At 39.7% G+C, this 15,041-nt stretch overlaps 1 protein-coding gene across 1 annotated transcript; it reads right to left on the bottom strand.

The window, feature by feature from the left end:
* Window positions 1-1,225: 1,225 nt before the first annotated feature.
* Window positions 1,226-12,134, bottom strand: LOC148101724 (uncharacterized). The gene is made up of 5 exons (XM_087845176.1): window positions 11,857-12,134; window positions 11,098-11,181; window positions 8,537-8,728; window positions 7,899-8,038; window positions 1,226-1,345 (listed from the first exon to the last, which is right to left on the bottom strand). The coding sequence occupies exons 1-5, from the start codon at window positions 12,068-12,070 to the stop codon at window positions 1,226-1,228; spliced, it is 750 nt and encodes a 249-aa protein (XP_087701302.1). The 5' UTR covers window positions 12,071-12,134.
* Between the last annotated feature and the right edge of the window lie 2,907 nt (window positions 12,135-15,041).

Here is a 15,041-nt window from a genome sequence, read left to right as displayed (position 1 = left end):
CTTCTTCTACCAAAATTGAAACAAAATAAAAATGTTTCTTGATGATAAGTTCACAAAAACTCCAACTACTTCAAGGGAAATAGAATTTGAAATAAATTACTTAAGTGTGTTTTGTTTTGTTTAGAGAGGCTGAGGTTATACTAGTGTGTACAAAGAAGAAATGTTCTAAGGATGTCTCTTCATATCTGTGCAAAAAAACAGGACAAAAGTATTCCCTCATTCTTTCTTTGCAGTAATCTGATCTATTATCTGTTCCTCATTTTGTAAGAGACTACATGGAAACATCAACATCCATCTGTGGTTCTGTTTTTGCTATTGTACCGCAGTGACGAGGGAGATGATGTAGGTGTTTCAACCGTATGTATGCATACACAGAGAACAGAATGATTTAAGGTTTGATTGTACTTTGGGAATATTATGCTGGCCGTGTGTTTCACCTATGCGTCTCAGCACTGGACTTTTATAGGATCTGCCGCTCTGTGACTGAGTTGCTGTAGCTTTTGAACGCTTCCACTTTGCAGTAATACCATTTACAGTTGAGCCTGGAAAATCAAAAAGCAATGAAATTCCACAAATGGACTTGTTGCAATTCAATGCCCAAATTCCTTCCCAAGCTCCTTAGAGCGACTCATTCGTTCACAAATGTTTGTAAAGGCACAGCGAATGGCTAGGTACTTGATGTTTAAATACCTGTGTCAATGGAGTAAAAACATGACTTTACACTATAGGATTCAAAGATTAGGAGGTATCAGCTTTCGTCAGTGTAGTGTTTCTATAGTGCCTCTTGATCAGTTCAGTTGTGTAGAAACCTATAAGACCTTCTTTAAAAACCCTCTAGAGTTAGCAGCAGTTGGTGAGAAACTGGGAAACCTTTTGATTTTCTAAAAATCTAAATGATTATCTTATTTTCTCCCCTAAAAACATTTGACTTTGAATTAATTGTATTTTGAAAGTACTCTTTGGGTTAACTTTGGGTTCCAGGCATGCAAAACTTGCCTTTTTACATCAGCCTTGAAAAGGCTAAAAAGGCAAGGACTTTCCTGAATGCTGTCAAACCATGTTATTTTTCACCACTGAAGGCCATCCTGTCACTTTCTATTCATATGCAGCGCAGTAACGGCAACACCATTATGAATTCATAAGAAGCACCTGCTTGGCAGTCAAATATATTCCTTTCTGTCACCTGTGTGTCTGTTTACTGGTTACAAGACCTCAGAAGATGGGATCAACCTTCATGTTTCCCACTCTGGACAGCCTCATCGCTCTTGCTTTTCTCGCTCTCGCGCTCTCTCATCACACGAGGGACCCTCTTGTCTCTGTGAAGAACAAATGAGGCTGACCTTGTCTGAAGCACATGAGATGGATCCAGTGTGGTGCATTTGCCAACTGCGACTTTGAATTTTATCTCCTCCATGTGCTCCATTTCCGTTTCTGAAGAGGGTGGTAGGTGGCTAGCTTCACTCTGTCCATTCCTTTTAATCTTTGCCTCATTCATGGGATCTCTACTTTCTTCGGATCGTTCCACCTACTGTCCTCTTCTCAGTTCATTTCTTGTTTCCTCCTGGTCTTGATTGGTCCTTAACCTCTTCTCACTCTCTTCCACTGCTCACATCTTTTCCCCCCCCTTCATCCTGTGAGCAACACATTTTCTCCTCTCTCTGTGTTCTTCCAACTTTGGCTCTTTTTTAAAACATTTTTTTTTTGTCTGTGTGCAAAGAAAAGACATCTCAGAAGCAATGACAGGGGTCATAGTCCAGGGTCAGCAATTTCTGCATGGAGCTAACGACTGAAACTGTCAAGCAGCCAGAATATTGGCTAAAGTAAGACAAAGAAGAAAGAGTAAGTGACAGGAGGAATTTAAAGGTAAGAGAGAAAAAGTAAATGTAACTCATGTATACCTGTATGTGCAGTCATGCTGCAAAAAGGTGATTAAAGCCAGTCTTCTTCATCTTTTTCCTCCTCCACTAGTCCATCCACCCCTTTCTTCCATTAAGGGCCATCAGTTCTAACTGTGAAACACCACTTCCTGTGATTAAGTGTCCAATTAAACCCCCATTTTAGTCCTACGCCTTTTTTTTTGGCTCATTGTACGAAAGCAGATTTGAAATCATGTCTGAATGATATTCCAATATGAAGAAAAGCCCAAGTAATTACTGACTGACTTCACCTGACTCAGATGTATTTAGGAAATTCACGTGTTCTAAGGTCAGATTACCTGCTGGGCAGAGCTGATTGTTCCTGTGTGCGCCAGTATGTTTATTTGGAAATTAGTACCACGTTAGTGCTTCTAATTTTGCAACACTCTGCCCAAATCAAAGACTGTGCAAAAGGTGGTTTGGCCTCTGGATCTGAGAGGTTGTAAAAGTGCTTCAAACCTCCTTTCTGCCTGATAACCAGCAGCAGGCAACTCTTCTGAATGAAAATGGAAGTCTGATTGTGTCTATGAGAGGATGAGGTGAATTCTTAATAAGAAAGGACACATTGTACTAGCTCAAGAGGGCCAAAAGGCCCCAAAGACCACAGATAACAACTCAAGTGCATGACCACAGAATTAATTTTATGGTTAAGATATAATTTCACAACGTCTAACCACGTCACAGTATTCAAAAGGCTGGTGCATCACTGTCAAGGTCAACAATTAAGAGACACATTCAAAGGTGCAATATGACACGGTGGACTGATATTGCCTGTATATTAACTCTACTCTATATTTGCTGTAAGCCAGGTTGGGTTAACTGAAGACAGGTTTGCTTACATTCAGTCTCGTCTACTTGTAGCCCTCACTGCAAACGCTGTCTGTGGGACTGTTTCTGTCTCTCTCTGCAGGTATGTCATGTGGTTTTGATGAAAAATATTTATAATGGACAACTTGTTGCTCTGACTTATACAATGAAGATACATTTGAAGGTGAGCGTTATCTCTTTGTGCAGGCCAGGGCGTATTATATGCTGCAGCCTAAAGGCAGATTTGGCTTACTGAGGCTGGGATGATTGCCAGACTACTACTTACAGGGTGGTGGCTGTTTGGTCTTGGGTCTTGGAGGACAACTGCTGTTTCCTGTCGAAGTTGTCAGCATGTGAAGTGTAACTAATTTGTGGAATAGCTGGCCGTGACCCTGGACTATGTGTTTTCTCCCCTTTACAAGTGGGACACCGGGCTGTTATAGATTATATTTTAGAATCGTATCGGTTGTGGTCTTTTGCCCACAGCTGAGGCTGTCGGTCAGACCTAGATTCTGTGTGTGTTACAGCAAACCACCAGCTACACTCAAGCACAACAAGGCCAGATCAGGCTTTTCTATAAAACATGTCGAAGAGCCAGCACTGCTCTGTAATTAAAAAAAGATTGAAACAGAGGAAAGCAAGATTAACTTGTACCAGAATGAAGAGAGAAGTATAGAGCAGGAGAGAAATGGCTCACAGTCAAATGCATACCATTGGTCAGAAGTGTTTATTAATGATATGATTGCAAGGGGTTTTCATTGAAGTATTAAAAACAAACCTTTATATTGTCTAAGGAGCTTAGAAAGAAAAGCATCTGGACTTCTTTAAGTTGCTTGAAGACGTTTCACCTCTTATCCAAGAAGCTTCTTCACTTCACTGAAGAACTGAAGAATTCCTAAACAGCTGGCTCTGTGGTCGGCATGAAGCTGGACACTCTGGTGACAGTGGCAGAGAAAAGGACACTAAAGAAACTGCTGGACATTATGGACAATGCTGGGCATCCTCTGCACATGGCCATAAACAACCAGAAGAGTCTGTTCAGTGACAGGTTGCTTCTCCCAAAGACAAGAACCAACAGACTTAAAAACTCCTTTGTCCCACACGCCATCAGACTGTTTAACTCCTCTCTGGAGGGGAGAGGGAGGGGAAACAGGAGGACAAAGGAGGGGGGAACAACTAAGCTGTAGTGCCTCTTCACTTCACTGTGCAATACCTTTTGTGCAGTACTTTTTGTTAATAATCAGCGGTGCAATAGACTCCATACTTGAAATGTGCAATTCACTTGTATTTTTATTTTTATTCCTATTTATTCTATTTATCCCCTTTGTATATTTTATCTATATATGTCTTTGTATTTATATATGTGTATATATATATATATATATAATATTCTGTAACTCTGTAACGTCTGTCGGTGCTGTGCTTTTTTGGAAACCAAATTTCCCAGAGGAACCCACCCGAGGGATTAATAAAGTTTTATCTTATCTTATCTTATCTTATCTTAATGCAAAAGGGGTTTAACAAAAAACCCTCTTATTAATGCTGAAAGTCGGCACTTCAAAAAAACAAACAAACTGATTGCTAAAACTTAAAATTTGCTGTGATGGCGTACAGAGGCAAAACTACAGAAACTTTGTCCAGTAGATTAGGGCCCTACAGTAGCTAAGTGAACATTTTCCTGACAAGTCTGGTGTTTTGCCAAGTTTCCAGTCATCTTCAATAAAGCATGAAGTTTATTTTGTAATTTAAGATCCCACTGAAATTGAATTAGACAACAAAGGGTATGCTTGAGGGCCCGGATCCTGTGTGATTGGCAAGTCCAGTATTTTTTTCACTTTAGGCGAGCATGAGCTCCGAGTCTGACCTGGATAGTTTATCTTACTTTTGAAGAAATGTTTGGTAGATTTTTCTAGGGTCAAGCTGTTAACCTTTGTGGGTTCAATCATGCCTTTCCATGTTCACATGAGTTTTCTTTTGCAGTGACACTGACAGAACGTGTTTCTATCAATGACCAAAGCACTGATAGAAAGCACATTTTTCTGCCTCACCAGGACCATGAGTGTGGCAGCCCACTGTAATCTTTGATGTAGTTTCAAACACACAGTTTATGTTGGCATAATTAAAAAAAAAATAAAAAAAACTTTCATTACTGGCTTGAGAATACCGCTTGACCTTAGCTATCCATAGCATGAAGTAGAAGACTAGAGAGGAGCTCAGATTTTATTTTTTGCACTTTACCCCCAGCTGTGATCTGTGCACACACACTTTTTGCAGTAGCGGTATGAGGTTGTCTCCTTTAAAGCTTTCAAGAGCTGACCTTGAAGTCCACAAGTGTGAATATAACCTGTGTGGTGGCCAGTTATGAAATGACTGTGTCTGCCTCTCCAGTGGAGTCGCCACCTGCCAGGTGTTTCTGTGCCCTCCACACAATAAATGCCAAGAATGACTCCAGCGTATGTATCCCTGCGAGAGTAAGGAATGAGGGGTCGTCTCTTTTTATTCTGAAAAATCAAACAGTGATGTTAGTGATATTTGTAAATGTATTTTGGGGTAAAAGTATACACATACAAATAATTAAATTAATTTGCATTTCTTTACTGAAGTGAGCTGTTATTTCTATGCAGCAGAGGTCAGTTATGCTGCTGAATGCAGCACATCATCAAATGCGGTTTGCTAGCTATTATATGCTCTTAAAAGCTGTGGGAAGTTGGGCAATAAAAAGACAGGCAGGGGACAAAGACATGCATGTTAGGTTAATTAGTGACTGTCAATTGGAGGTGTAAATGTGAGCGTGAATGAAGTGTTGTCTGTTCGCCCTGAGATAAATTGGCAACCTGTGCAAGGTGTACCCCGCCTCTCACCCCGTTGACACCTGGGATTGCCTCCGACCAGGGGCGATTTTAGCCCAGTTTTGGAGGTGCTTCAGCACCCCCAAAATGAATCAAAGCACCCCCAAAGATGTCTTATTTTTTTTGAAAATATTTGCTGTTTGTGGGACACACTACTAAAAGTATAAAAAGCATACAGTACTTAATTGAGATGGAACATTTTAACAACAAAAGTATAGATAACCCCTCCCCCCTCCCAAAATGGTTTGTTCCAGCTCGGCTCTCTCCTACTTGCTTTAGCGCCGTTGCTGCCAGAGCGATGGTGGCTGAGACGCAGCTGAGCGGAGGTGGAAGTGCCTGGCTTAAAACAGGACATATTAGCTGCATTTAACTTTCAGTTACTCTTTATATAGTTAGGTAGGAGTCAGACCATGTTTCTTTTTAACTGAAAAACATTACACCAGGTAACCTGCTGTGTTGAAAATAGGGCTGCCACGATTAGTCGACTAGTCACGATTACGCCGACTATCAAAATCATCGACGACTGATTTAATAGTCGACACGTCGTTTGAAGCTTGATAAGATCACAAAAGACGCAGGAACAAGTAGTAGAATTTAAGAGTGTAATAACGGACTGAAACAGAAGATGGCAGCACTGCATGTACAAGGATGCCAGCTGCCGTTAAACCCCGAAGAAGAAGAAGGAGCTGTGTCCCAGAATTAATAGCGCATGTCGCTACCCGATCCGTACCGGAAACCCGATCGGTACCCCGCATGCGCGAAAGGTGTCTACTTCCGGTCGTAGCGTTTTACGATAGTTATGGGTCAGAGTATCGGTTAAGATGTTAAGAATAATAAGTATATCTTAAAATGTTTGCAATAATGAAGCATTTCAGTACAATGTAGACAAAAACGAAAAATAAAAAGATAGTTACGGATCGGGACTCCCCGATCCTTACTGCGCATGTGCAAAGTCGGACCGTACAAATCGGGTCTACCCGATCCGTACCGCGCATGTGCAGATGTTTTCTTCTTCTTCTGTTCGTTTAATGGCAGTGTACTCCCCAGTGTACGAGGATACTGCCACCTGCTGACCGAGCGAATGAACCCCATTGTAAAATGAATTGTCGTCATTACAAACGTGTGTTAAATTTGATTTAGTGATAGTCGAGTGTGTTTATGCTTGTCTGTGTTGAGAGGATTGACTGGAATAGTGATGATGATGTCCGCTATCACTGTCAATTGTCAGTAAACACTTAATCTGGCTGATGAATCTTCACGTGACACATTGCTAAATCAATATTATTAAGTCTGTAATTAGGCGCCATTCTTCTTATTTTACGGCGCTGTTGTTCAATCGGGGAAGGCTCTCTGTTGAGGAGAAAAGCATGACTTTGTTTGTATACGGATTATCCATTGTTTAAATGTCCCGGGCAGTCGAAAAGGAGGCAGAGCTGTTGAGAAATGCTAGCAGCTAACTGGGCGCTAACCGTATCATTCAAATATATTGAATGTCGCAATGTTGGCAAAGAGAGGAAGTGACGTAAGATTTGCGCATGCGGGGTACCGATCGGGTTTCCGGTACGGATCGGGTAGTGACAGCGCAGCCCAGCTCAGTTTCCAACAATGGCGGCAGCTAGTTAGTTTTAATATTACTCTTATTATTCTTTCTGGGTCACAAAATAAACATTTAGCATATTTTCAGGCGAGAATGTAGCTGTGTAAACCTCAAATATCTGCTCAGTTTATCAAGACACCACATATTTTCAAAAGCGCTCCGACGTTTTCGGAGACGTCTGTTACCCACTAGCTTGATAGCTAGCCGGGGGAAAAGCTCACTAGAGCCCGTGAGAACACCGGACTTCGGCAAATCGTTTTCAAACCCACTGCGGTCTTTCGCTACTCAGGTTAAACATATATAAGTCACTTAGATAACTTAAAAATGTTATTTTTGGCATCTAACTTTTTTAGGTGAGGTTGCATTACTGTTGGGACTGCAGTCTTCCTCATTCCTGGTTCTCTTTGTTTGACGAAGTCTATGTGTTGTATTATCTCGATTAACATGTTCAACTCTAGATTTGATGCTTCTTAGTAGTGAATAATGTCCACAACACAGTCTTTCTCCCTTGTCAGTAAAATCTACAAATGTTTGAGGGTATCTGTTTACAATGATTTTAGCAACTTCTTCACAAGATGCACGTTTAGGGTTTCTGCAGTGAACTTGCATGGCCTCCACAACAATTCTGACCATACTTCTCCTGTCCTCTGGATGAGCTCTGTCTCCTCTTGTGATTGCATGCGACAGTCGGAGTGGAAATCTTTCCCAAGGAATTTGTAAGTGTGAGACCCAAGAGCTGGAGTAATGGTTGTACATAGTGGTGGACGTGGAGGAGGAGGAGTGAGGTGGATGGCTTGATGTTTCAGCTGATGCAGCAGGGCAAGGCTCCAGAGTAATGGTGTCATTCAGGTTCTCTGGTCTGTTGCCATCTAAAAAAATAAATAAAGATCATTGGAAAAGCTACCTTAAAAAGCTACTATGTCAACAAATATGTCCTCACTAAAAGATGAACCCTTCAATTAGGATTGAGTAGTAACGGCAAGGCAGTTTTGGAGACCTTGTCTGAAGATGAAAAGAAGCAATCCCAGGACTGCAAAAGAACTACAAACGCAAGGTCTTGCATTGAAAAGACCTTGATTCAATATATTTTACAGTATGTAACAATTTCAAACCCTTAGTTGTACCACTACCAATAAAAGGTTAATGGTGTTAGATTTAGTGTCTACTTTTGTTTATGTTTTCCGTGTTAATTATCTACCAGACAATGTGAGCCCCAAAACGCTCTTCAATATTATACTGTCAAAGTACATGTGTAGTATGGTGAAGAGAAAAAAAAAGCTAATCAAGCTAATCAGTGACATATGAGTCTATGAGTGACCTTCAAATCATAGACTCAAGTCTATGATTTATACAGAACCTACACAAACCTTTAAATGCAAGAAGTAGTTTACGTATTTGAATTGGTGTGAGAAAGGGTTTGAGATCTTCCGCCTCCACAAACAAAAGATCACTTTTTTGTTGTACACCAATAACATCCGTCAGATGTTCTACAATGCAGATTATTTTCTCTCTGTCTAGTGCCGGCAGGAGCCTTGTGAGTTCCTCTTCAATTTCCATCCCTGAAAAAGAATTAAGAGGAAACTGAATGGTGTAGGGAGCCAACAAAAAGGCCTGCCATGTTATAAAGTGGTAGTGGGTAATGATCTATCAGACTGTCAGCATTTACACACACACTTCAGCAGTGAAGGCCAAGGTCAATGAGAAGTACTGAGTGATGCAACTCGAGCACAAAGTACAATCCAGAATCATTAACAAGTATAACAGCTATCTTCCCAAAAACCAAGCCATCATCAGTGTCATCTACAATGGAAACATAGCCTTTCACATATTTGGTACCTTTGTAGACAACTGCTGACACATCCAAAGTGGTCTGATTAGTGCAGCCGGCTTTTGCCACAGCTTCTTGAATGACAGCGTTGTAAAGATGATGATTGTAATCACTTGCTTCTCCAATGATTTGAACTGTAGGTGGAAACAATTGGCCCACTGAGAGGTAGGACTGCAGTAACTGATGCCGTTCTGTCAGAGTCTTGCATAAGTTGACGAAGTTGTGCACTGTTCTTGTACATGCTTTGAAATACGAATGCTTGCTCTCAAACCTAAGGGTCCACAAACGAATGAGTGGTCCAAAGTGAAGGATAAGCTCTGCATAATGTAACAAATAGTGATGTTTAGCTTTTAAAGCTTTGTCAGGAAACCTACAGTGTCTCAGATATATATACTCCTCTATCAGTATCTTTAGGTAGGCAATGTCATTGTGACTTATTTTGGGGACACATACAAGATCAACAATGTCTCTAAGTTTAAGGCATAACTGCCAAACCTCACTATCCACAGGATGTTTTATCTTTTCACCAATGTACAGAGGCAGAAGTCGTAGAAGACACCAGTTCTGTGCTGCTGAACCCCCCAGCCTCTGCCCTGTTTTCACCTCACATGGCTTACTTAAAGCATCACTTCCTACGTGTTTGAACTGTACAATTGCTCTGTTTAACTGGTTGTATGTAAAATGCCCTTCCACTTGCACAAGGGTATCAATATATAGCGACAAGTCACTGGAAACCACTCCTTCAAATAAATCATGGCCCAAACATGGAGGTAACCCAGAGCACACATGGAAATACTTCAGTGAATTAAACACAGAGTCAAATTTAATGCCATTAAACCGAGTGGTCACTTGTAGAGAGGACCTCAACACTGTCTTTATAGTTATCAGCTGTTCCTTTTTGTCCAAGTGATAGTGGATCATTGATAAACCTTTCCCTGTCAATTAAGCAGTATCTGCAAAAATGTTTGCTGCAGCTGAAATTCTCAGTGAAACCACCTATGCAGTGGGAGCCCAGATTGTCTCCTAAGATGGCTATCAAAGCTGCCTTCATTATGGTTCCATCCTCTACCAGAACACCTGTCTCTTCCATATCTTTAAGGTCTGCAATAAGACTGGAAAAAACTTTGTTATGGCCAAAAGTTTTGAAGTCAGTGTTCCTGCAAAGCAGAACAAGTTGCATTGCATCAACAGAGGACCGGTTGTGTGGCAAGATCTCACCTAAAGTCATGTACACTGCCAGGATTTTATGTTTCTTTTTGCCAGACCCTAATTAAGGGATTAACCACTTCAAATGCATCTTGGTAGAGAATGACTGAAGGAGATGATGGATAGTGCTGTAAAAGTGCATTATCCTTGACATTTTGACCATCTGAGACATCCTCTAAAACCATGTCTGGTGATCGGCGTAGTTTTGACTGTTTGTACTGTTCCCGTATTGTGGGTTGTCTCAAGAGAGACTTCAGTGTTTCTTTAATTGGCACATACTGAAAATAACACTGTTTGCCTGTACTGTCAGATCCTAAAAAAATTTGAGTGGGTTCCACATAACTGAAATTTTCTTTGAAAAATGTCTTCCTTGTTTTGTCAGATCTCAACACACCTTTATTGTACAGTGTTAAGAGATCATTCTGTGAAAGTTCTTGAATGATGTTATCCACTTCTGCCTGTGGAATATTAAATGCAGACAATTTGTCAGACAGTTTTGCCACAACATCGTGCATTGCACAGCTGTGAAGATCCTGAAATTCCTCTATGATGCACTGTATAGTGCTGGTTGGCAAGAGCATTTTAGCCTGCATTTTTAAATAAAATAAAGCCAATCGATCTAGAAATAAATCTTCATCAGTAGTATTGTGTTGTGAATCCCTGTCTTCTAATACATTAACTGTGTCCTGTCCTTGTATTATGGCAATTTCACCAATTTCTTGTTGCCTTGACTGCTGAACTGTCTGCTTATGTTTTCGAGAAATATGGCTGGAAAATGATGTTCGGACACGGAAGTATTTAGAGCAACCTTCAAATGGACATAATACTTTTTTCCCATCTTTGATGTGAAATCTGAGATGGGCACAAAGAGTTGTGAAGTTTTGTGCAGCATACCCACATCCAGGAACTTGACAGCTGAGGTCACCAGTGAACTTACAGGATTCCTCCTCAGTGGTCTCCCTTCTGGTTCTGTGATTCCTATGCATATGTGAACGAAAGGCAGAAAATGTTCTGAACGTGGCGGGACAGTTCTCAGTTCCACAGGAAAACCTATAGTTAGCTACATGTTTGTGGATTTTAACATGCAAACTGAACAATTTAAATTTCCGTGCACGGAAGCCACAAAATTTACAAATAAACATAGTTGCAAAAACGTCAATGACAAATTACCTATCCAAAAGACATATGCAATGCAAAAAAAAAAAACCCAAAACAAAATAAGAGTATTGTCAATAGGGACCAATTCCCAGTTTTGACATGATCAAAATGATTCACAAAAGGCTTCAATGAACACAAAATGTGTGCCGACAAAAAGCACAGTAAAGACAAGTGAGCAGTGCACAAAAATGAAAAAATATTTGAGCTCGACGCTTGAATGAGTTTAGCCTGACTTAGTCAGCACCCCGCACTGTACAGGTAGTACAAGCACACCTGAAAACACCGACCATTTACCAGCTTTTTAAGCATGGTAAATGGGCGTAACCTCGTTAGTTCGCTGATTCACCAGTTGCAAGCATCCATGTTTCTATCATCTACTGACATTTTGTCTTAGCATTTGATTGGAAAATAACCTGGCACGGTAGCTGAAAAATCAAACCAAACAGTAATGAGAACACATTTCTGACTTCTCTCGAATAAGTGAAAAACACTTACCTTCAGACTGATTAGCTGATTCCAATTCAACTTCAATGTTTCCCATGTCAGTCAGTCTTAGGGGAAAAGTGTTAAGTTTGGATGTTTCACTTACTTTGAGATACTCCCGCATTAATTGGATGAGAAATTTGGAGTCTAGCAGAGTTAGCACGAATAGCATACGATCTTCAGATATAATCCAACCAACTGTGCATTTGACCTGATTGAACTCCATCCAGTTACCTCTGACTGCTTGAACCCAACTGCTTCTGTTGGGTTCAATATTGAGGAGGGGAAGAGGAGGTAATCAACTTTCAAAATAACAACACTGATCCGGGCCGGGTGGAGTCAAACGATGATTTTTAATGCACGCGTGGGGAGATCACTGCTGTACGCAAACAGCGCTGATCCCCGACTTACAGAGCATAAGCAGATGTTTTATATACCATCAGGGCTTAAATTTACTGACACCCCTTAAACTTCACTCAGATACAGTTCATACATAGGTTTCAAAATCACAATGACTTTTAACACAGTTTAAAAGAACATTGTCTCCGTCTCCATGGCAGATGCTTCCTGTCAGCCTTCTGACTTTCACTTCTCGTCTGGAACACCAGACCCACACCTTGCAAGAAACTGTTCCTCTTTTTGCAGAGACAGCAAGAAACTGTTCCTCTTTTTGCAGAGACAATTTTGCAGTTGCAAGCAAACATGACTAACCTCTCACCTATAAATGAGTCTATCTACTGTGTGTGTGTCTGTGGGTGTCAGCATGAAATGCACTAAGTTTCACCTCTCACTTAACCAGCTGAACCTTGTAACCTTTTCCACCAGGCAGAAGGCCAGCACGTACACATTTAAGATTATAAGAAGTGTAAGAGCCAATTAAAGGTTAATTTTATTGGTACAGCTAAAATGATTAGAGGAGAAATATACATGTTTGATGTTAAGAATATAATTTCTAGTTAATTTCAAAATACTGTTTTGTTAAAGGTATAGAATATAGAAGTGCGACATTCTAATGCGCTTTTTAGTATTTTGGGCTTCCGGCACACTGTAATTACATAGTTGGGGAGTCAGATAAGCTGGAAGCAACACAGTTTTTTGACCGAGTCTTGCCATGTAAATGAAAAGTTTCAATAAACATCTTTTTTGCAAGAAAAGTACCTGGACTTGCTCGCGTTTCAAATGCATGTTGCCGGACTGACTCCTAAAGGTGGTACAGAAGAGTGAAATAGAGACGGAGTGCCGCTACTACAAGAAGCATTCAAAAGCATTTAAGATTATAGATTCAACTCAACAGTTTAGAGTGGTTATCACTGCACCTATGTTGTCTTTTATGGTGGTGCCATGTATTGCAATTGAAAGCCTGTAAGTGAGCCTGTAAAGAAAAACGAGTCATCCATTTATATTTTTTCAATGTCCATGTAGAGAGTTTATCTTTAACCACATCAGTAATGAATAACTAACTGGGCTACGTGCGTGGGGTCAGTAGCACTTCAACTGTAAGAGTGACCTGGTGAAGGTAAATCCTCACTCTAAAAAATGTTTTGTTGGCTCAACTTAAAAAAATTGAGGTAACAATTTCCACTCAGCTTTTCTAAGTTACAAATTTTGCATATTATTAAGTAAATCCAGCAAGTAATTTTTAGGTTTGGCTAACTCAACTGGTTCAACAAACCAACATGATTTACTCTGACCTGTGAAAGCATAATTAAGTTTAAGCAACCTAATATTAATTTAGAATTTCTGGTAATATTGAGTTGACAAATTACATTAGTTGAGTTAATCTAACTTACTTTTTTACATATATCCTACTCACAATTATCCATGCAGCCCTTTAATTATAAATGAGTGGGCAAAAACAATAATGTATTTCAGTACAATTCCTCCACAAACAACCTCAGTAACAAAAGAAAATGTAGCATGTTTATTACCTGGACAAGGTGTGTTGAATCAGAAGCTAAAACATACCAATTCACTTCGTTTTTCTTACTCCACAATGGTGTCTACAACTTCTGATTAACTGAACACACCAGCCAATCAACAGTGTTTAATTATTAATAGAAACAAGCAGAGCAGTGGGGCCTGATGACCGACTTTGAGAACCACTATAAAGATTTGTAAAGGTATATTAAATAAAGCGGCAAATATGTATATATATATATATATATATAAAGTCTTCCAAATAACAATAATTTTAAATCACACCCTTCTAAAATACCTCAGAAAACTAACATTGCAACGTAAGGCAATTTGTTTTTGCAAATCTGCTTATTATTAAACATTAACTTTAACCTATCCACTTGGTAAATATCACAGAATCACAGAATGTTCTTTACTTGTTTGGGGTAGCTCAGATTGAGAGCGTATATAAGTCCCATCATTATGGCACATGCTCTGGGCACATCAAGGTCTTCCAGGACAGCTGTTCCTTCAATCACAATTTTAGCAACGGCTGGAAGAGACACTGCTGCACGTCTGGTGACTACGATCTTTACCACTTCTTCTGAGAACTGTTCTTCACCATCCTGGCAAGTAGGTTAAAAAGAAACATGTCGGTATTTTATGTGCTATTTAAAAATATAACACAAAACAATGTGAGATTTACCTACCAGCTGTTCTCTGAAAAGATCCTCTTCTTTCTCTTTCAAATACACCATCAGGCAACGGATTGCGACCTCTCTTCTTGTTTCCACCGAACTCTGGAGAATAAAAAAAGTTTACTAGGCGAAAAGTCAAACATATTACATTTATAGGACTAGCGTTTTGCTAATTATTGATTTAATTTTTGTTTTTAACAAATAAACAATTGAATTTTTATAACTTGCATTAAATCTGTTACATACTGTCCTGCTTTCAATGCACCCTTTGCTAGCAGTAGGATAAGGTGAGTGAAAGTAAATGTAACCTAGATTTGGAGACTATTTCAAACAGTTTTTGTTGAGTTCTAAGGACTATAAAAGACTACAAAGACTTATCGAGGCTTTTGAGTTAACAAGTTATTTTAAGTATAAAACCTTCTCTAAAACACTACAATGAAACACTGAAAAGATGAATCCAAAATTCAAAAAAAATAAAATAAATAAATCTACACACTGTAGTCCAAATTGTGGACTTTGTGTCATATCCAAATGTGTGAGAGAATATTCTTTTTAATTATTTGAAGACCACTGTTGACATACCACAATCCCACACTTCACATT

This window comes from Neolamprologus brichardi, chromosome 8 (assembly GCF_056152115.1).
Source record: "Neolamprologus brichardi isolate AB-2024 chromosome 8, ASM5615211v1, whole genome shotgun sequence".
Classification (NCBI taxonomy): Eukaryota; Metazoa; Chordata; class Actinopteri; order Cichliformes; family Cichlidae; genus Neolamprologus; species Neolamprologus brichardi.
Note: the sequence above shows the minus strand (reverse complement) of the source record. Positions and strands in the feature narration are given on the sequence as shown.